This window comes from Enhydra lutris, unplaced genomic scaffold (genome assembly GCF_002288905.1).
Source record: "Enhydra lutris kenyoni isolate GAN:26980312 unplaced genomic scaffold, ASM228890v2 scaffoldscaffold9, whole genome shotgun sequence".
Taxonomy (NCBI): Eukaryota; Metazoa; Chordata; class Mammalia; order Carnivora; family Mustelidae; genus Enhydra; species Enhydra lutris.
In genome coordinates this window covers 68,610,217-68,631,839 of record NW_019154093.1, presented here as the reverse complement: position 1 = coordinate 68,631,839, position 21,623 = coordinate 68,610,217, and the positions used below count along the sequence as shown (strand labels likewise).

The window sequence follows — 21,623 nt, the reverse complement described above, 5'->3', positions numbered from 1 at the left end:
TGGATAATGACCTGAGCCGAAGGCAGAGGCTTTAACCCACTGAGCCACCCAAGCGCCCCTCACCATCACTATTTTAACGGAGAGAAATCGATCTAAAACATCTTCAGGTATAAAAGCAAATGAAATAACTGTAAATTACTGTGCAGAAACTTTTTTTCCTGTGTAGAAAACTTTAATAGTCTTAAAATATTATTCCAACGGATTCCATCAGAAAAATTTCAGAATTTTTTCCTAAAAATTCTCGTAGAAATTCTGTAACTGCTTTACTGAAGTTACTTCTGTACTTTCTCCTGTTTTCATGAATGTCTTAACAGTGGCTTATAAATGATCCAATATTTTTTAAAAAGTCCTTTGTACCTCATATCTGAGAGTACTTTGCGCCTAAAAGAAACGCTCTCAAATTCAGAGGAGTTTTGAGATTCTGAGGATAGGTCAGAAAAGGGGACAGAAGCTATTTTCCATTCTTCTCCCTTGACTTTTTCACTGCTTTTTTCTACAGCGCAGTGACTAACACAGGCTCAAGGCATTTAAAACTTCACTTGGTACGCAAGGTATTTTGACGTAAAAGAGAGAAGACAGGGAAGACCCCACTACACAAGCTCATTTTCCCACTCTATTCTACTTCCTTCTGTCAAAGCTTCCCCCACCCCCCCGACCCCCTCAGTCACTAGCCCAGGGCCTTCCCCGGAGGCTTGGGACGGACGCGCCCTTACCAGTCGTCCCTTATCTGACAGGACCCGCACCGACTGCGCCCCGAAATACTTCAGCAAATCCTCTTTCTCTTCGGCGGTCAGTTCGGCTGGCAGGTGCCTCACTAAAAGGGTTCGGTCGCCCCGCGGTGGGGAGAGTGAGACAGAGCTCTGGCATCCCCTTGACATCGGCGGCAGGGACTGCTCAGGGGCCGCCATTTCCAGAAAACGCAGCACGGAAGGCGAAAAATGAGCACGCAGTGAAAATGCGCTAATCCACAGAAGCTGAAGAGAAGAGTATTTTTCCGCCTCGCGCTAAGGATTCTGGAAACAAGGAAGTACCGCGATGGATGGTCCCTTTCTCGCGAGATTTGCGCCCCCGCGGCTGACCAGTCTGCGGAGGCCGGTTCCTCAAACTGGAGGAATCGGTTCTACACCGGTGGGAGAGCAAAGTGGTTTTGAATTCCAGGCAGCTGCTGAAGGTATTAAAGACAAAAATTTGCCATGGAGAAGCGCGAGGATTTAAAAAATTTGATAAGGGGACTCAGCCGCGTGAAGGAAAAGGATGGAAGCCCAAGGACAGGAAAGAACTACGGCTGCGCTTGTGCGAGCTGGAAGCGAGTCTGGGCGTGGCGCCCGCCTGGTCAGAGCTGAGGTTTCTATTACCGGGGTTTCTATTACCGCCAATTGCGAAAGCGCATTTGACTGGCTGCCTGGGAAGGACGACTTGGTGTGGGATTCAGCGGTGTGTGTTTGCAATCTTGGGATTGTAAAACCTAAAGAGAGCAAGTTCTTTCTTCAACTCAGTAAGGTGCGCGTAGGCAGAACTCGGTTTACGGAACAAAAAGCTAAGAAGTATTTTTTTTTTTTTTTTTTTCTTGAATCATCGTGCATATAGCAGTCTAATAGGCTCTGGCCAGTGTACATTTCAGGGAACTGGCGGTCTCTAGGGAGATGTACCCTAATGAATATAAATAGTTACGTAGATAAATCAATCAATAGATATTCACATATTTAATTCTAATAACAACCTTAAGGGGTAGGTACTCCTTCCCATTTTACCTTTGAGGACTTTGATGTAAAAAGTTTAAGTCACATAGCTAATAAATGGCAAAAGTGAGATTCGACCCTGCAAGTGTGACAAGGGATTACACTTGACTCCACTATACTGTCTAGTTTCTGAATGGAGTGAGGCAGAGATCAGCCCAAGAAGAGAATCAGAAATTTCTCCCTCACTCCATACAGTGAGGGCCTTGAGGATTCTAGAGAAAGGTATTCTCTGCAGTCCGCTGCGTTCTCCACAGGGCCTACTACAATCTAGAGACCTAAGGAACTTCTGCCTACACTTCTTATTTGCTACTTAATTAGGTGTTTAAAATATAACAGTAAACATATCAAACTTCCGCTTTCATAGAGCATTGTTTGAGAAGCAGAGGAGGTACAGACTTTAATAAAAGCTGGAAAAAAAACATGGGAAAAAAAAAAACAAAGTGTCAGGTATGTAGAGCCAGAACTTGATGACCCTATATGTTTGTTTGGAGTCTTGATTATGTGAAGAGTAATTGGAAATTGACAGATTTTCCTAGTAAGGTTATGTATGTGTATGTAATAATTAAATTTTGGGTATGAAAATTTCTCTTTGGTTGCGGTGTGAAAAATGGAGTAGAAGCCAGAAGATAGCTGGGCTCCTACAATAGTCCGCAAAAACAAAGCAAAGCAAAACCAAAACCAAACAAACAAACAAAAAAAAACGTTGCTTGAAATAGTTTGGTAACTGGATTCAAAGAGAAGAATCTGGAATTGAGATATATTTGGGAAGTAGAATTGATAGACTTGAAGAGGAGTAGTGAAGGATAGTTCGGATGTTTAGGTTGAGCCCCAAACTGTTCACCATCTAGGTGGATGATGATGCCATCTCTTTTACTGAGTATGAGAAGAGGGAGTAAAGTTTAGCTAGATTAGGGACTGTTGGGAAGGGTGGGAAAGGGAGGAATACATATTAAATTTAAGGTATCTCATCAACATCCATATTTTAGAGAGCTATCAAAACAGGATGCACATACAGCATCAACCCATATAATATTTATATCCAAGGGATGAGGGAGAGAGTGTAGGCAGGGAGAGAGGGGCCCAGTATTGATTGATGGGGCATGCCAATGTTGAGAATTGGAGGAAAGAGGAAGAACAAGATCGTAATCCTTTCTCTCTTGGCACTTACATTCTAGTAGGAAAGACAGATCATAACATGTAGATGAGTAATTAAGTTCCTTTGGAGAGTAATATGTGCTGTAGGGGGAGAAATAGAGACAGAGTAGAGGAATAAACTGTGATTGGAGACATGCTACTTTAAACACTATCCTTTGTAGGATTTTGTCTGTGTCTTTTACTATTAGTAAGATGATCAGCATATAATAGACATAAAAATACATGTTCAGTGAATGAATGGGGGAATGGATTACCTTTAATATTTACAACTGCCTCTTTTGGTCAAGAATTGCTTCATAGGCCATCAAGATAAATTTAATGGGCTTTATTTGTTATAATTGAGATACCACAACTCATTCGGATAGTAAAGGGACAAAATTTTATTTTCTCTCCACTTAATTACTTTTAGTTGTACTGACTTAAATCTGTTTTATCCTTTTCTTGTCAATAGCTCAGGCAAATTTCATAATTTCCTACTCACTTTTAGTTAATAGTCCCAGTGGGCTCAAAATGTCAACTCTGAATTACATTCAGCCCTCGCTTTTTGCTCTCTTCTCATATCAGCCTTCGCCTAAGAGATAAGAAGAAGATACAATTTGCTTTCAGCTCTACCACGTTTGGGTAGAAGTGGGTGTGGTCTGCTCTGTGTTGCACATTTCTCAATTTTCTTTTCTTGGGATACCACAGAGGTTCCCAAACTTTCTCAGCTCATAGTGCTTTTACTGTCTCAATAGTTTAACAGCATCTCTTGGTGCCTCCTCGCTTCCTGTTCCACCCTGATTTTCAAGAGATGCCTGTTCTTTATCAAAGCAACAGGGGGGAAAAAAAACAGCTTTGCAAAGATTCTTAAATTCAAAAATATTTCAAGCTGGTGATCATGTAGTATCTGGCAGATAATGAGTATTGCTGTTTCCCTCAAATATTTAAAATATTCCGTAGTAGGTGCATCTGGCTGGCTCAGTTTTGATCTTGGGGTCATGAGTTCAACTCCCACGTTGAGTGTGGAGATTACTAAATATATATATTCCATATCACCTCTGTGAGGTAGCTGGGGCACCTGGGACACCTCAACACATAGTTTGAGAACTATGGCTCTATACTACTTTATGGTTTTGATTTTCTTCATTGCAAGGTAAGAGGAGGGAAAGTTAGAATTTGGGAGTATCTTACTTTAGTAACCAAAAGTTGGTTCTTTATCTCACTCTGATTATCTCTGGTTCTGTCTGTTCATAGAAGCCTCTGCTAATGTGGTTTTTTAGAGGTTCATATTCATCAGCTCCCTCTCCATTAGTCACTGGGTACCTTTTCAGTTAACAGTAGCTTCCCCTCCCCTTCAGCCTTTACTTTGGTTTAGGTTACATCTCCAGTTTACCTCACTTAGCCATGTGTCTATTTGGGCATTCCTTTCAGTTTCCAAGCTCTTTAATTTTTCTCATGAAGCCAGGAGAACTTCTGGGGCCTATTTCTACTATTTCTGGAAGGGCTTGGAGAACTAACCTAAGAAAAGAATTTACTCTTTTTTTTTTTTTTTTTTTTTTCGGTTTTTTGGTTTGGTTTGGTTTTATTTAATATACAATTGATATAGACCATTATATTATTTTCAGGTATGCAACATAATGACATGTTTGTATACAGTGCAAAATGTTCACCACAATAAGTCTAGTTTACATCCATCCATCATACATAGTTTCAATTTTTTTTCTTATGATGAAAACTTTTGAGATCTACTCTCTTAGCAACTTTCAAATATGTAATACAGTATTATTAACTATAGTCACCATGCTGTACATGACATCCCCAGGATTTATTTATTTTATTACTAGAAGTTTATATCTTGACACCCTTCACCAGTTTCTCCATCCCTTATTCCTGGCTCTAGCAATCACCAATCTATTCTTTGTATCTGTGAGCTTGGTTTTGTTTTGTTTTTGAGTCTCCATATGAGATCAGATGACATTTGTCTTTCTGTGTCTGACCTATTTCACTGAGCAAAATGCCCTTGAGATCCATCCATTTTGCCACAAATGGCAAGATTTCCTTCATTTTTATTTCTGAAAAAAACATTTCAGAATATTTCATTATCTATCACATGTTCTTCATCCATTCATTCAGGGATGCATAGGTTGTTTAGCATGTATCTTGTCTATTGTAATACTGCAGTGGATATGGGGATACATTTATCTTTTTTAGTTAGTTTTCTTCAGCTAAGTGTAGTGTACACTTACCCAGAAGTGTAATTGCTAGATCATATGATAGCTATATCTTTAATTTTTTGAGGAGCCCCCATACTGTTTTCCATAGTGGCTCTATACATTTTTGCCAACAGTGCACAAGGGTTCCTTCTTCTCCAGGTCCTTGCCAACACCCTTTCTTCCTTCCTTCCTTCTTTCTTTTTTATGATAATACCCATTCTAAAATGCATTAGTTGATATTTCATTGTGGTTTTGATTTGCATTTCCCTAAAGATTACTGAAGTTGAGCATTTTTGTGTATATGTTAGCCATTAGTATGTTGTCTTTGGAAAAATGTCTACTTAGATTTTCTGCTTATTATAATTGTATATGTTTTGCTATTCAGTTCTCTGAATTCCTTTCCTAATTTTTTTGCTAAAAGCATTCTCCTCTTCCTTCATAGCCAAACTTCTAGAGAGATGATGTGGGAAGTAAAGAAACATTAAATTTCTTTACTATTCACAGCCAGCCCATTAACAAGTCCTTGGAACAGGTTAACAGTCCTCTAGGACTCACCTCAAGGTCTTGCTTCAAAAATTCCTTAGAGACTTATGCTATTTCTAACCACCTCCCAACTTGAAAGTATATAATCAGCCACTCCTCATGACCCCAGTGCAGCTCTTTGTGCCCAGAGGTCCTATCTCTCTGCTTTAATAAAACCACCTTACTGCACTAAAGACATCTCAAGAATTATTTCTTGGGTGTTGGCTCGAAACCTCAACATCTTTCCTGCATCAAGAGACATAAGTTATCCTTATTTGTTTACCTTGTACTCACTCCAAAATGCACTTCTATCTGACTCCTGATTCCTTCAGTCCATAAAGTAATTCTTGCTACAGTCAACAGTTATTTCCAAATTTCTAAATCTAGTAGACTTTTTTAGTTCTCATTTTAACTTTTAGCAGCACTTGAGACATTTGGCCGCATTCTTTTTGAAACATCATTTTCCCTTGGTTTACAAAATATACCATTTCTCTTGTTATTCTAGTTCACTTTCTATCTGGCCTGACTGTAGTAAATTTTCATCTTCATTTTACCTTTACTCTTTTTTTTTTTCCTATCTTTACTCTGAAAAGTCCCCCAATAATGGGTCCGTGATTAAAGGAGTGAGACTGATAAAAAGCGAAGGTCAAGCAAAGCTTTATTTCGTGCCAGGCATCGAGAATCAAACCGAACGTTCCGGGCCGTGCCTCTTACAGAGAGGGCGACCTCTCTCTGCTTCACAGACTAGCTTTTAAAGGCAAAGGCCATGAGGTTGGGCCTGGCCATGCACAGGTAGCCAATGAAATTGTAACACACAGAGAAAGCTACACAGTCATGCTAGGTCACATATCAGTGACCAATTGAATTACAATTTACCCTAGTAGATATTTGAACTAGCCTATCACCTTGGTCAGAATTGGTGCCCAAAAGGCTCCCAAAGGGTGGGGTCCATACTCCTTGGTAACTAGGGAGACAGTATGCACAACCCCCCCGCCCCCCCCCACTCCCCCCCACCCCTGGTGGATGTCTCCACCTGGCCTGACCCGCACTTGTGTTTGGGCTTTGTTACCTGGGACTGGTTTCCAGGACTTGTTTTTAAGTAAGTCCTCTGGGGGAAGGGGGACAGGGACAGTTTAAGGGTAAAAACAACAAGGTTATTGTTTAACCAGATGGAAGTTCTCCGGCTAAATAGGTCCTTACAACTCTTAAATGATAACCTTGTTTTTTATTCTCATTGAAAAAAAATTGAGGACTTACATACCTATCAATTTTACTTGCATTTGTGCCCTTTAGTTAATGCAACCTCTTACTTCAGAAGAAGATTCCCTCCCTTCTGGTGGGCTCTCCTGAATCATTCGTATTCAGCATATATGCTATTATTATTTTGATTTTTAAAAAAGCAAAGCAAATGATATGGAGAACAAAGGCAAAAGAAATATAGAAATAAACTTCCTTACAACTTATAGCCAAGTATTTGGGACAAGCAGAGTGACCTTCCTCCAGAAAATCAATTGCCTCAGTGTTAATACTTTGCTAGAGGCAAAAGGCAGCCTTAGTTTGACAATAGCCCAACCTCCAGGGTCCTAAAAGTCTTCTTTAACATATAAAAATTCCTTTGGAAACTTCCTTTATCTCTATGCCCATAATAAGGGAGCAAAAGGCAAAAGGAGAGCATAGATAGCACAAACTAACACCGGGCAACCCCCCACCCCCTCCTCCAACATGTGTGACATTCCTCAGGCATTCCTGGCTGCCCTAGAACAAAGAAAATGGAAAAAGAAAAGGCTGACGTTGTCACAGTCTGCAGGACCTGGATCTCCATTAATCTGCAACTGTCTTAATGATACAAGAAAAAAACAGTGTCTAAAATCTATAGACTCAATTTCCTGGAGCCGTAACATCACCCTCCTCTCCACAGGATAAAAAGTCTTGTATAATCAGACACTCCTTACATTCCCAGTGCCCCTCTTTCTGCCCACAGTCCTGTCCCCCTGCTATAATAAAAACACTTTTTTGTACCAAAGATATCTTAAGAATTCTTTCTTGGCCTTCGGCAATAAACCCTACCACCCCAAACCATATCACTCCCAAGGTATATGGTAGCAATCATCCTCCAACATATGGCCCACTGGTATATATCTGAAGGGTCTCATGACTAAGATTTTACTAGACAGTAATAAATGCTCCCTCAAGGTCCTGGAAACCTTGCTTCCAATTCCTTAGGGACTTATGCTATCCCTAACCCCCTCTCAATCTGAAAGTATATAATCAGTTGCTCCTCACAACTGCAGGGCAGTTTTTTCTGCTCATGGGTTCTGTCCCCGTATTTTAATAAAACCACATTTTTTGAAAAAGATATCTCAAGAATTCTTTCTTGACCATTTGCACCCAAACCCCAACATTTCACATCAGCAAATATACAAATTAAAAAAAAAAAAAACAAAACTTTTGTTCCCACTTCCCTCTTCCGCTGCTACTTCATCTTTTGCTGTTTATAGAAAAACTCCTAGAAATAATGGTTTATATTTATTTTCTCCACTCTTTTTTCTCCCATATTTTCTTTAGTTTTGTTAAAAAAAAACTGCAGCCCCAAAATGGCTCACTGGACCAAGTCACCAAAACAAGTCTTTATACATAACCTAATTATAGTTTCAACCTCCCCCAGACATACAACCTTAACTGGTCAGGAAATTTTCTGTGAAGTATCAATGAGGTAATCTGTTAGGCCCTTTCTAGCCCAAAATGAAGATGAAAAGATGAGGTAATCTACCTGATAAGACTTCCTACCATTCCCGATAAGGGAAGGTGACCTTGCCTGAGATGATCCTTTCTTTTTTCGCTAATAACTTCTTGTTATTATTCCTCCCTATGAAAACCTTTTATTTTGTATGGCTCCTTGGAGCTCCCCTCTACCTACTATATGGGATACTTCCTGAATCACTTAATAAAACCAATTAGATCTTCAAGTTTACACGATTGAATTTTAGTTCTTTAACAGAGTTGGTGGCAGCAGTAGGATCCAAAGCAAATCTCCATCGATATTCAGGGATAATGAAAAACACAAGCATGGCACCCTGTGAATCCTTCTGAATTCACTGTCTTTCTCGCTGTTTTCCAAGGCCATTGGTGAGTTTTTCTGTTTGAGCTCTGTGCTCTGCATTTGTGCTCATGATCTAATTGACTTTTTTGTCTAGGGTTAACAGATCACTCTAGACTAAGAGGAAGCACTAACAGATCATCAGTCAGCCCTCAGTTCAGGCCACAATTCCATATCAGAATCCCTTTCTTAGTTCCAGTCTGTAGTCCCCATTTACTGGGGTTTGCTGGTTTAGTCCATGTTGGATTAGCCAGAGCTGGACTGGTTAAGAACCAGACCTAAGAACCAGAATGAGTTCAGGATTAGGCTGGATCCAATTTAAGAACCAGAATAGGTCTGGGATTGGACTGGGTCTGATTTGAGCTGGCCTGCATTTAGTGTGAGGCCTTTTAAATAAAAACTAGTTGCTAATGGGGAATCTTGAAAGCTGGAAATAAAACTGCAAACATCAGTGGGCATAGACTGAGCATTTAAAGGCTTTGCCACCTCAAGAAGATTTCCATGATAGGATAAGTTTGTTGTGGAATGGGTTAAACTGACACTAGTTCCCTTGCCAACTTCAAGAAAATTTCTGTGCAATGAAGTACACTGTATAACACCTCACAAATACCAAACCTATGACACAACCCCTGTAGGTATTAGTTTGCCTCTAAGAAACCTAGCTAAAAGCCCTAGCTAAAAGAAATAGGATTCTTTATATCTAGAGTTGAGTACACTGCTTCCAGCCCACCTACTTATTTTGTGTCTAAGAACTATAGTTACATAGACTACATAACATAGTCTTGTTAGTTGGAGATGTCTAGCAAGATGGAACAATTTTACTAAAAACATCCTGGAATTACAATGGCCACTATGGGGAATGTTACAATTAGATAAGATCATTTAAGAAGAACACTTAACAATTAATGGTTCCCAAATTAAATAGAATGGGATACTTATTTTAATTTACATGCAGAAGTCTCCAGAAATTTTCAAACTTCCAAAGTCATTTCAGCAGAAGAGTCACTGTAAAAGGCTAATAAAAAATTAAAGAGAGAAAACGTACTTAGAAGATTATATTCTGAAAAAAATATTAAACAGTTGTCTTTTAAATTAAGACCAATCAAGGCTACAGGTAGTCCTGTTGAGGTATTCTTCACACTTCAGTCAAAGACCAAACTAAGGGCTAGAGTTAAGAATTTTTTAAATCCAAGGATGATCCTCAGAAGCTTTTGTAAATAATTGCATCCTGAGCCCATTCAAAAGAGGAAAATAAAATTTCACATTGTCCCTCTCTTTCCAAATCTAGACCAATTGATTATTGATTCTTTCTCTCCCAGGATAGTTATTTCCTTTTTGTTTATCTACCTTTTGCATCCTAAGAATTTTGCTTGGCTTTTTACCAGCCTAGGGAGTGCAGGTTATTCGTTCTTTCTTTTTTTTTTTTTTTTTTTAAGATTTTATTTATTTATTTGAAAGAGAGAGAGATCACAAGTAGGCAGAGAGGCAGGCAGAGAGAGAGGGGGAAAGCAGGCTCCCTGCCGAGCAGAAATCCCAATGTGGGGCTCAATCCCAGGACCCGGGATCATGACCTGAGCTGAAGGCAGAGGCTCAACCCAATGAGCCACCCAGGTGCCCCTATTGGTTCTTTCTTTAGCTATCTTTGGGAGTAACTGTAGATCTTGTGAAGATACAATCTTTTACACCCTCTTTGAGAACACCTCATAGGTCTATAAGGTTGTTTAAAACTGCCAGAAATATTTATTTTTTGTCTAGGCTGAAACCTGACAAGAAATTTGGAAGGACTTAATAACTCTATGATCAGAAATTTGGCCAAAGTAGAAGCTGATATTCAGAGCCTGATAAGAAGTTTTTTAGGTGTTCTCGCATAGGCTAAATGTAACCAAAAGGAAAGAAGAAATTCTAATGTAGGTAGATGGGTACAACAGGCCTTTGATATCATTGGCAGCAAGTAACCAAATTGAAGAATTTGAAATAGTTGTCCTTATTTAAGGAACCTAGTCTTTACTACAAGACCAAAGGTATGATTACAGAAACAATTCAGAGTCCACTGATCTTTTTACCTATTCCCAAACCTCCCTTATTTATCTCAAAAGGCTTGTAAGTAAAATTTGTAAAAACTCCGGGCTCAAGGGAACAAACATACTAGGATCATCTTGCTTTATTTTTTTTCCTTTGAAGTATAAATGTTGTACCCAGGGTCTTCTCCAGAACTTTTATCTAGACTGTATTTTATTTTATTTTTTATTTTTTTAAAAGATTTTATTTATGTATTTGTCAGAGAGAGATCCCAAGCAGGGGGAGCAACAGTGGGAGGCAGAGAAGCAGGCTCCCCACTGAGCAAGGAGCCTAATGTGGGGCTCAATCCCAGGACGCTGTGATCATGACCTGAGGCAGATGCTTAACTGACTGAGCTACTCAGGCGCCCCTAGACCATCTTTTTAAAAAGAAAATTTGGAGGAAATAATTCTTATCAGGAAAAAAACAAAAGCAGAAATATTATTTAGAACTTGATTTGCTAAGAATTAATAACAAATCTTGTGTCTTCACAAATATTACAAAAAGCTATAGCCATCTAGATAGGTAAGTTTAGCTTATTCCATTTGCCAGAAAAACAAACCTAGATTAATTTTTATAACTAGTGAATTTTGTACCAATTTCATGGCAATAATTTTAAAACAGAAGCTATTATATCTCTGTTGAATCTGAACATACAGTTCATGTGTATCTATATCTATGTTGTAGATGAGTGGTATTTTTACCTCCAGATGGTATTGCCAAATTTAATTTGTAAAAGTTCTGTTTAATTGGCTTAAACAAACAAGCACTTTACTTAAAATAGTATTCATGAAAATTCTCAGAAATATAATAGAAACTAACCCAAACATATTCAAGTTCTTATGATCTGGGATAATCTTTAGTAAATTAAAGTTAGTTAACAAGTTCGTTCATTTAATTAAAACAGGCACATATTTAGAGTTATCAAGATTGAATATAATTCTGGTAAATAACCATTATCCTACTAGTTAAATTTTATTTACTAATTAAATTCATGTAACATCATTTTGTAATTTGTCAGCAAAACTAATTTAGAATTATGGTTGACTTTGGTGTCTCATAAAGTTTTTGTGCATAATCTAAACATAATTGTTAATAACAAATAAGTTGAATAGATAAAATTTTAGGTAAATTTTTTAAATGGTTTCGACAAATCTTAGTAACTTGAAACCTTAAATTTTTGCTAAGCAATGAGTTACGTTTTAAATTCATTGAATATCTGGATCACTTCCCAATAGTAATGAAACATTAATTACTTAGAATAGGTGTATCTATATTTGGCTTCTTATTACAGAGAAACTAGAAGATATTTGAATGTGTTAATGCTACAATGGAAAAGGCACATGCTTCTATAAATTATGAAATGTATTCATAAATCTGCCAACCTAAAGAATACTGGTGTTACAGGGTTGCAGGTTTCTTGTCTTACAGAGTCGAAGAATGAATCTTGGGGACACAAAAGGGTGAAGTGATAGTTTATTAAGTGGAAAGTGAGAAACTAAAGAAGGCCCTCTAGAGTGAGAGGGATCCTGAATGGGTTGCCATTAAGCCTTTTATGGTCAGTCTTTTATACAGAACTGATCAAGGAACTTAAATCTTTGTGATGTCACCATGATTACTTCCCCTATGAATAGCTCATCTGTGATGTTTAAGACAAATTAGGTAGTCTGGTTATGTTCCCTTATCTCTGGTATCCTTTATACCTCTACTTTTCTGGGATTTTTGTGAGCTTGATCACATAGCCCTCTACTTGTCTCTCCCTACCCAGCCCTGCCTGTCCCCTGCTCACTGGTACAATGGTTTACAATTGCTTACTTCTAGTTTTTACTAGATATTAAGGTTTCTAAGTGTTGAGAATTCTAATTAATGCATGTGATTAAAACTACTAGAAATAATAAGGGAAACCTCTCCTTATACCAAGAAATAGGATGTGTTTTCAGTAAGAGAAGATATGAAAAATTGAAATGCATTTTTTTGTCAAAGGAAAAGAAAGTAATTTTATCCTAAATTGAGGCTGGTTGTCTAAAGAGGTAAAACATACAGGGGCGCCTGGGTGGCTCAGTCAGTTAAGTGTCTGGCTCTTGATTTTGGCTCAGGTTAAGAACTCATGGTCCTGGGATTGAGCCCCATTCTAAAACTGTTGGACTTCTGGTCTGCTTTTGATAACAGATTATGAAGGTTTCTTTACCTTTTAAGTGATCTGCCTAGAAAAAAAAAAAAAAAGATTTTGTGTCTTTTTTTTTTTTTTTTAAGATTTTATTTATTTATTAGAGATCACAAGTAGACAGAGAGGCAGGCAGAGAGAGAGAGGGAAGCAGGCTCCCTGCCGAGCAGAGAGCCCGATGCGGGACTCGATCCCAGGACCCTGAGATCATGACCCGAGCCGAAGGCAGCGGCTTAACCCGCTGAGCCACCCAGGCGCCCCGATTTTGTGTCTTTTAAAAATAATATCCTGTGTCTGCTCTCTGGGGCACCTGGGTGGCTCAGTGGGTTGAGTCTCTGCCTTCAGCTTAGGTCATGATCTCAGGGTCCTGGGATCAAGCCCTGCATCAGGCTCTCTGCTTGGCAGGGAGCTTGCTTCCCCCTCTCTCTGTCTGCCTGCCTCCATGCCTACTTGTGATCTCTCTGTCAAATAATTAAAAAAAAATTAAAAAAGAGCTAAATTTTGCTATAGATAATTATTGTTTCATAATAATCTGTGATACTATTAAGGCAAGCACTTTTTTTTTTGTAAGATTTTATTTATTTATTTGTCAGAGAGTGAGCTCACAAGCATGGGGAAGCACAGGCAGAGGGAGAAGCAGGCTCCCTGCTGAGCAAGGAGCCCTACGCTGGACTCATCCTAGGACCCTGGGATCATGACCTGAGCAGAAGGCATACCCTCAACCAATTGAGCCACCTGGGCATCTCCTGGCAAGCACTTTAAAATTTTTTGTCCATGTGTGATTTTGACAAACTTCCCAAAATCAAATTCTAAATGAAGTCTTTTTGTCCTAGAAGAAACTAGAGTTTTTCCAGAAGTTTCCCTTAACATTTCAAAGGATTTGTTAAGCTAATTAAGCTTATTTGATATGTTAAATTATACAGGAAGCATTGTAAAATCATAACTAATGCTATGCCTTCCTTATGTTGTATTTGTATGGGTATGTAAGAGTTCTAGAAATCATGTGAAATTCCTAGACATATGTGTCCTGGTATAACTTTATCATTTTATATTATTCTTTTACCTTCTGAAATTGCTCTCATCAAAATTGGGGCTTGTATTAAAGGGACTAAACCTGAGTATCAGGGAGATGCTTTAGCTGACTTTCATGCAAAGACAGCAGAAACACAATCTGTAAAGGTTGTGGCACATGTGGATGAAGTTTATTCTGCTTCTACAAAAAATTACCCTTTGGTACCAGACTTTTGCCATCCTGATGTCCTTGCCCCATGGCAACAGCCTGCTTCTAAAGCAAAGAAACAACAATTGTAAATTAAATGAACAGTTAGGGCTCTGGGAAACCCAACATGGCTGCACAGTTCTTTCTGGCTCCCTGGCAAGCCTCATTTTTTTGGTGTTTACATTCCTTCACCCACTCTGCATTCACGATGACTCAAATTATTAATGGACATCTATGAGAAAACTTTTATAAAACTCAAAAATAGTCTACCAATAATAGTCTAGGATTATGTTCATAATCCTAGAGAAACTGTTTTGTTTTGTTTTGTTTTTCAAGAGGCTTTACACCTCCCTCTGGACCCTTTGAACCCCTGCAGTTGGACGTCATTCAGCTGTTACTTAGTATGGGTTACCACTATGTTCTTATTCTTGGGTTTTTTGGATGGATGCAAGCTTTCCCTTATTATAAGACTAATGTCCTCATAGTGGCAAAAAGCTGTTATAAAATGTGTTTTCTACTTGGTATACCTTCCATGTTCTCCAGTGATCAAGACATCTCTGCTTCACTGGGAAAATCTTATAAGCCTTAATGAAAACCTTGAAAATTTTTTGGCATTATCACTCTCCCTATCACTTCAATCATCAGACAAAGTTGAGAACACTAATGGGATCCTCAAACTGAGCATTTATAAACTTGCCAAAACTATTAGACTAACCTGTTCTAAGGTATTAATGCCCTTGGTCTTACTGATGGCTAGAAGTTCCCCCTTTGGGAAGTATAACCTCACACCGTGTGAGATAGTCATAAGCAGACCAGTGACTGTTGATGTACAACCTTCAACTGATCCCTTTTTGTCTCATACTAGTATGACTGACTACTGTAAGTCTCTCATATCTTGTGCTCAAGCTTGTCAGCAGGTTATAGAAGCCTTTCTGGATCCCAATTCCAAGGATCCTGTTGATCATAGTCTAAAGCCTGGTGACTAGGTATTCTGGAAACATCATCAGAGGGAGACAGTTTTTGAGCTCAGTCAGAAGGGACCTTAATGGTCCCTTAATAAAAATATATTAAAAATTGAAGCATTTTTCTCCATCTCCACTGTTATCATCTTATAAAAGCCACCATGAATTTTCTGAAATTATGGTAGCCTCATGGCCATTCTACTTTTGTCCTTGCTCCCTGGGCAGACATAAGAAGGCTCAATGATTATTCAGTATGTTCTTCATTTACCAAATCTCTTGTTTTTAGGTGGGACTATATAAATCATTCTGGTCAATGGGCTGTTACTGAAAGTAACATGTGTCAATTCCAGAGTAGATGTGAAATCAGTGATCATGGAGGCCACACACTGAGATTATAGAAATAAGGCAAACATAGGCAGACCGGTAAACACAACATGGAATACCTAGTCACCATATCAATAACAACTGCCTTGTGAAACTGCTGGACTCCCACCAAACTTCACATAATTAAGAAATAACTTCTATTATGTTAAATGATAGTTTAGGGTTAATTTTTTAAAAACCATATCAAAGCTAATTCTATCATGATTAAAAAAATACACTCTGATGGTTCATTTTATGTATCAACTTGACTGGCCACAGGGTGCCCAGATTAAACATTATTTCTTGGTTTGTCTCTGAGGGTGGCTTTAGATGAGATTAGCATTTGATTTGGAAGACTCAGTAATGTAGCTTGCCTAGTCCAATGGAGGTAGACAACATACTATATCACACCATACCATCCTGAATAGAATAAGAGGTGGATGACCTTCACTGTTGAACTGGAATATTTCACCTCAGGCCTTTACTGGAACTTATACCATCAGCTTCCCTGATTCTCAGGTTTTTAGATTTAGACTAATTTGTACCATGAGGTTTCCTGGATCTCCAGTTGACAGAAGGAAAATCATTGGACTTTTCAGCCTCCATAATCACAGGAGTCAATTCCCCAAAATTAATATCTATTTTCTCTGTGAATATATAATTTTCATTTATTATATAATATTTTAAGGTTTGCCTTATATGCATATTAAAGAATATATATTATAGTATATATTAGTCTTATAATAAGAATACATTTGGGAGGGGAAGATGACAGCAGAGTAGGAGGACCCTAGGCTGGCCTTGTCTCACAAATACAACTAGATAACTATCAAATTATCCTAACTATCTCAGAAATTGATCTGAAGATTAGTAGAACAAACTCCTCAACTAAAGGTAGTAAAGAGGCCACATTGAAGAAGATAGAAAGTTCAGAGATGTGGCTTGGGAGAGAAATGGATCATGGCCACTGTGGTGGAGGGAGCCATGGTTGTAGAGAATGTCGAGAGATAGACTAACACTCAGGAGCACATGGGAAATGAATCCCTGTAGCAGTTGGCTTGGAAAGAGAGACAGACTGAATTTTGTAGCTTCTGTAACCAGTGGGGCTTAAAGCCTGGAGTTTTAAAGGTCAGGATGCTTGGCTTTGGGAAAACATGGAGGACATTGGGGCTTCTCTTATGGAGAAGCAGGCAAACAGCCCACTGACATACAGCATAGAAATAGCCATCTGAAGAATGCCTGGGGTACAGAGTAAGGAGGTTAGTTGCTTATCTTGGAACATTTCCCAGAGAGGCAGCATTCACAAAGAGAACCCTCCAGGAGCAAAGGAACTGGCAAGTATCATTTCCCTCCTCCTGCCCCTCAGCCTAAACACAGAGCCACCTGCAGGAACCAGTGCAGTACTGGCTCTCCCTCCCTAATTTGCTTTTGCTAAGCACCCACACCCCATGCTCTTGTAAGAACCACCTTTTCCAGTCACAGAAGCTTCAGTCCCAGTGCTGTGAACCCCTCCCCCAGAAGACCAGCCCAAACCCCTGCCAACACCATGTCTCTCAGCCCAGGAGTTTTATTGGGCCTCAGTTCCAGCAGCAGGTCTCATCTCAAAAGCAGACCAGAACGCACCTAGTTAAAACATGCCACATTCAGGCCAGGGACCAAACATTGCCCACAACAGACAGAGAGCCTCTGCTGATGACTGGCTTAAAGGATAAAGCAGCCATGACAGAACAAGAGAGTGTGTACAGTACACTTGGTTAATTATACCTCTGAAAGTACCAATGCCTGGGGAATGAGGAACACTACATGGCAGGGCACTATGCCATGTAGAAGACCTCATCTTCTTAAATCCATTATGTTCAAGAACAGCAGCTATAGCTGATTTCCCTAACACAGAGAAATAGGCATAGAGACTTAGACAAAATGAAAAGGCAGAGGAATTTGTCCCAGTGAGAGAATAGGACAAAGCTATGGCCAGAGAGCTAAACAAAACCTCAGATATAAGTAAGACACCTGATGGAGAATCTAAAGCAATGGTCATAAAGGTACTCACTGGACTTGAAAAAAGTGAGAACATCAGTGAGACCATTAACACAGACATAAAGAATAGCATAGCAGGGATAAAAGGACTCAATAAATGAGAAACATGCTTGATGGAATGCACAGCAGGCTGGGAGAAGTAGGGGAATAAATTAATGACCTAAAACACAGAGTAATGGAAGGTAATGAAGTTGAACAAAAGAGAGAAAAAACAATTATGCAAAACAAGAATAGATTTAGGGAATTCAGTGATTCCATCAAACATAGCAACATTCATATTGTAGGAGTCCCAGAAAAAGAAGAGAGAGAAAAGGGGGCTAGAGAATTTATTTGAAGAAATAAAACTTCCTTAATCTGAGGAAGCAAACAGATGTTCAGATCTAGGAGACACAGAGAAGCCCCACAAAATCATTAAAAGCAGATCCACACCAAGACATACTGTAATTAAAATGACCAAGCATAATGATAAAGAATATTAAAAGAAGCAAGACAAAAGAAGACAGTTACATGCAAAGGAAACCCCATAAAGCTATCAGCAGATTTTTCAACAGAAACTTTGCAAGACAAAAGGAGCGACATGATATATCCAAAGCATTGAATGGGAGAAACCTGCAGCCAAGAATATTCTATCCAGCAAGGCTATCATTCAGAACAGAAGGAGAGATGTAGTTTACCAGGAAACAAAAGTTAAAGAATTCTTGACCACTAACCCAGTCCTGCAAGAAATACTTAAATTGGACCATTAGAGTGGGAAGGAAAAACCAAAAATGACAGAATGAAGGTAGGAAACACAAAGGGAGTAAAAATGAATATTGCACTAAAAAAATCCATCAAGGGACTCACAAAATAAAAGGATGTAAAATATGACACCATATACCTAAAACACGGTGAGGAAAGGAGTAACAACAGGTTCAAGCTCAAATAACTATCAATATGACATAGATTGCTATATGTAGAAGATGTTATATACAAACCTAATGATAACCACTAATAAATATGCAAAGGATAAAGAGAAAAAAATCCAAATATATCACTAAAGACAACCAGCAAACCGTAAAAGAGAAAAAGACAAGAAAGGATCAGAGAAAATCTTCAGAAACAGTCACTAACTAGTAATAAGATGGCAATAAATGCATATCTATCAGTAAGTACTTTGAATGTATATGGACTAAATGCTCAAATCAAAAGACATAGAGTGACAGAATGGATAAAAAAATCAAGATATGCTGTCTACAGGAGACTCATAACTAAAGACACATGCAGATTGAAAGTGAGGGTATAGAAAAACATTTATCCTGCAAATGGATGTCAAAAGAAAGCTGGAGTAGCGATACTTTTATTGGACTATTGGACAAAGTAGACTTTAAAATAAAGACTGTAGGGGCGCCTGGGTGGCTCAGTCGTTGAGTGCCTGTCTTCGGCTCAGGTCATGATCCTAGGGTCCTGGGATCGAGCCCCACATCAGGCTCCCTGCTCAGCAGGAAGCCAGCTTCTCCCTCTCCCACTCTACCTGCTTGTGTTCCCTCTCTCGCTGTGTCTCTCTCTACCAAATAAAATCTTTAAAAAAAATAAAAATGAATAAAACAAAGACTATAATTAGAGACACAGAAGGACACTACATAATAATAAAGGGAACAATCTAACAGGAAGGAAACAATTGAAATATTTATGCACCCAGTAGGGGAGCACCCAATGACATAGAACACTTAATAAAAAACATAATTGAACTAATCAATAATAATACAATACTAGTAGGGGACTTTAATACCCCACTTACTTACATCAATGGACAGATCCTCTAAACAGAAAAATAACAAGGAAACAATGGCTTTAAAAAATACACTAGACCAGATGGATTTAACAGATATATTCACAACATTCTACTCTGAAACAGTGGATACACATTGTTTTCAAGCACACATGGAACATTCTCCAGAATAGATCATTTATTGAGCCACAAAATATTCCCCAACAAATTTAAAAAGATCAGAGTCATACCATGCATCTTTTCTGGATCACAACATTATGAAACTAAAAGTCAAATACAAAAAAAAAAAAAAAAAATCTGAAAGGACCACAAATATATGGAAGTTAAACAACATGCTACTAAACAATGACTGGGTTAACCAGGAAGTAAAAGAAGAAATAAAAAAGTACATGGAAAAAAAAAGAAAATGAAAACACATCCCAAAATATTTGGGATGCAACAAAAGTGACTCTAAGAGGGAAGTTTATAGCAATACAAGTCTAGCTCAAGAAGTAGGAAAAACCTCAAATAGCCTACCTAACCTTACATCTAAAGGAGCCAGAAAAAGAACAACAAACAAAATCTAAAACCAGCAGAAGGAAGGAAATAATAAAGATTAGAGCAGAAATAAATGATATAGAAACTAAAAAAATAGAACAGATTGATGAAACCAGGAGCTTGTTCTTTGAAAAAAATCAAGAAAATTGGTAAACATCTATCCAGACTCATCAAGGAAAAGAAGAGAAAGGACCCAAATAAATAAAATCACAAATGAGAGAAGAGAAATAACAATGAGCACCTTTAATATAAAGAGAATAGTATGAAAAAGTATTATGCCAACAAGTTGAACAGCCTGGAAAAATGGATAAATTCCTAGAAATATATAAATATGGAAACGGAAATAGGAAGAAATAGAAAGTTCAAACAGATTGATTACCAGCAAAGCAACTGAATCAGTAATCAAAAAAACTCTGAACAAGCAAAAGTCCGGGATCACTTCACAAGCCAATTTTACAAAATATTTGAAGAGTCAATACCTCTTCTCAAACTATTCCAAAAAATAGGAAAGTAAGAAAAACTTCCAAATTCATTCTATGAGGCCAGCATTACCCAATACTAAAACCAGATAATGACACCAGAAAAAAGAGAACTACAGGCCAATATCTCTGATGAACATACATGCAAAAACCCTCAGCAAAATAATAGCAACCCAGATCTAACAATACATTAAAAACATCATTCATCATGATCAAGTAGAATTTATTCCTGGGTTACAATAGTGTTTCAATATTTGCAAATGAACCAATGTGATATATCACATCAGTAAGAGAAAGGGTAAGAACCTTGTGATCATTTCAAAAGAAGCATAAAAACATTTGACAAAGTACATCATCCATTTGTGACAAAAGCCCTCAATGATGTAGATTTGGAGGGACTATACCTCAACATAAAGAAGGGTATATTTGAAAAAAACCCAGATAACATCATCCTAACTAGGCAAAAACCTGAGAGCCTTTCCTCAAATGTCAGGAACAAGACAAGGATGTCCACTATCACCACTTTTTTCAACATAGTGCTGGAAGTCCCAGCCACAGCAATAAGACAACAAAAAAAGGTATAAAGGAAATAAAAGATATCCAAATAGTTAAGGAAGAAGTCAAAGTTTCAGTATTTGCAGATGACATGATACAATATATTAAAAAGCTGAAAGACCCCATGAAAAAACTGCTAGAACTAATAGAGGAATTCAGTAAAATCACAGGATACAAAATCAATATACAGAAATCTGTGGTATTTCTATACACCTATTATGAAGTAGCAGAAAGAGAAATTAAGGAGTCAGCCCCATTTACAGTTGCACCAAAAACCATAAAATACCTAAGAATAAATCTAACCAAAGAGGTGAAAGATCTGTATTCTGAAAACTACAAAACGATGATAAAAGAAACTGAAGATGACATATAGAAATGGAAAGACATTCCATGTTCATGGATTGGAAGAACAGATATTGTTAAAATGTCTATACTCCCCAAAGCTATCTACACATTTAAATGCAATCCCTATCAAAATACCAGCAGCATCTTTCACAGAACTAGAACAAACAATCTTGAAATTTGTATGGAACCACAAAAGACTCCAAATAGCCGAAGAAAACTTTGAAAAGACAAGCAAAGCCAGAGGCATCACAATTCCAGACTTCTAGTCATATTATAAAGCTGTAGTGATAAAATATTAGGGTACTGGCACACACACACAAAAAAAGACACATAGATCAATGAAACAGAATAGAGAGCCCATAAATCATAAATCAACCCATGAACATATGACCAATTAATCTCCAAAAAAGTAGACAAGAATATGTAGTGGG

At 38.1% G+C, this 21,623-nt stretch overlaps 1 protein-coding gene across 3 annotated transcripts in view; it reads right to left on the bottom strand.

The window, feature by feature from the left end:
- The window catches only part of LOC111142813 (RNA binding region (RNP1, RRM) containing 3), a 27,400-nt gene extending 26,328 nt beyond the window's left edge, over positions 1-1,072 (bottom strand). The window contains exon 1 of one of the 3 annotated variants that reach the window (XM_022496133.1): positions 714-1,072. In XM_022496133.1, coding sequence (XP_022351841.1) covers positions 714-908 — 195 coding nt within the window. In that variant the 5' untranslated portion in view covers positions 909-1,072. The remainder of the gene's footprint in view (positions 1-713) is intronic. The other 2 variants (XM_022496132.1, XM_022496131.1) reach the window with 2 other exon arrangements.
- Between the last annotated feature and the right edge of the window lie 20,551 nt (positions 1,073-21,623).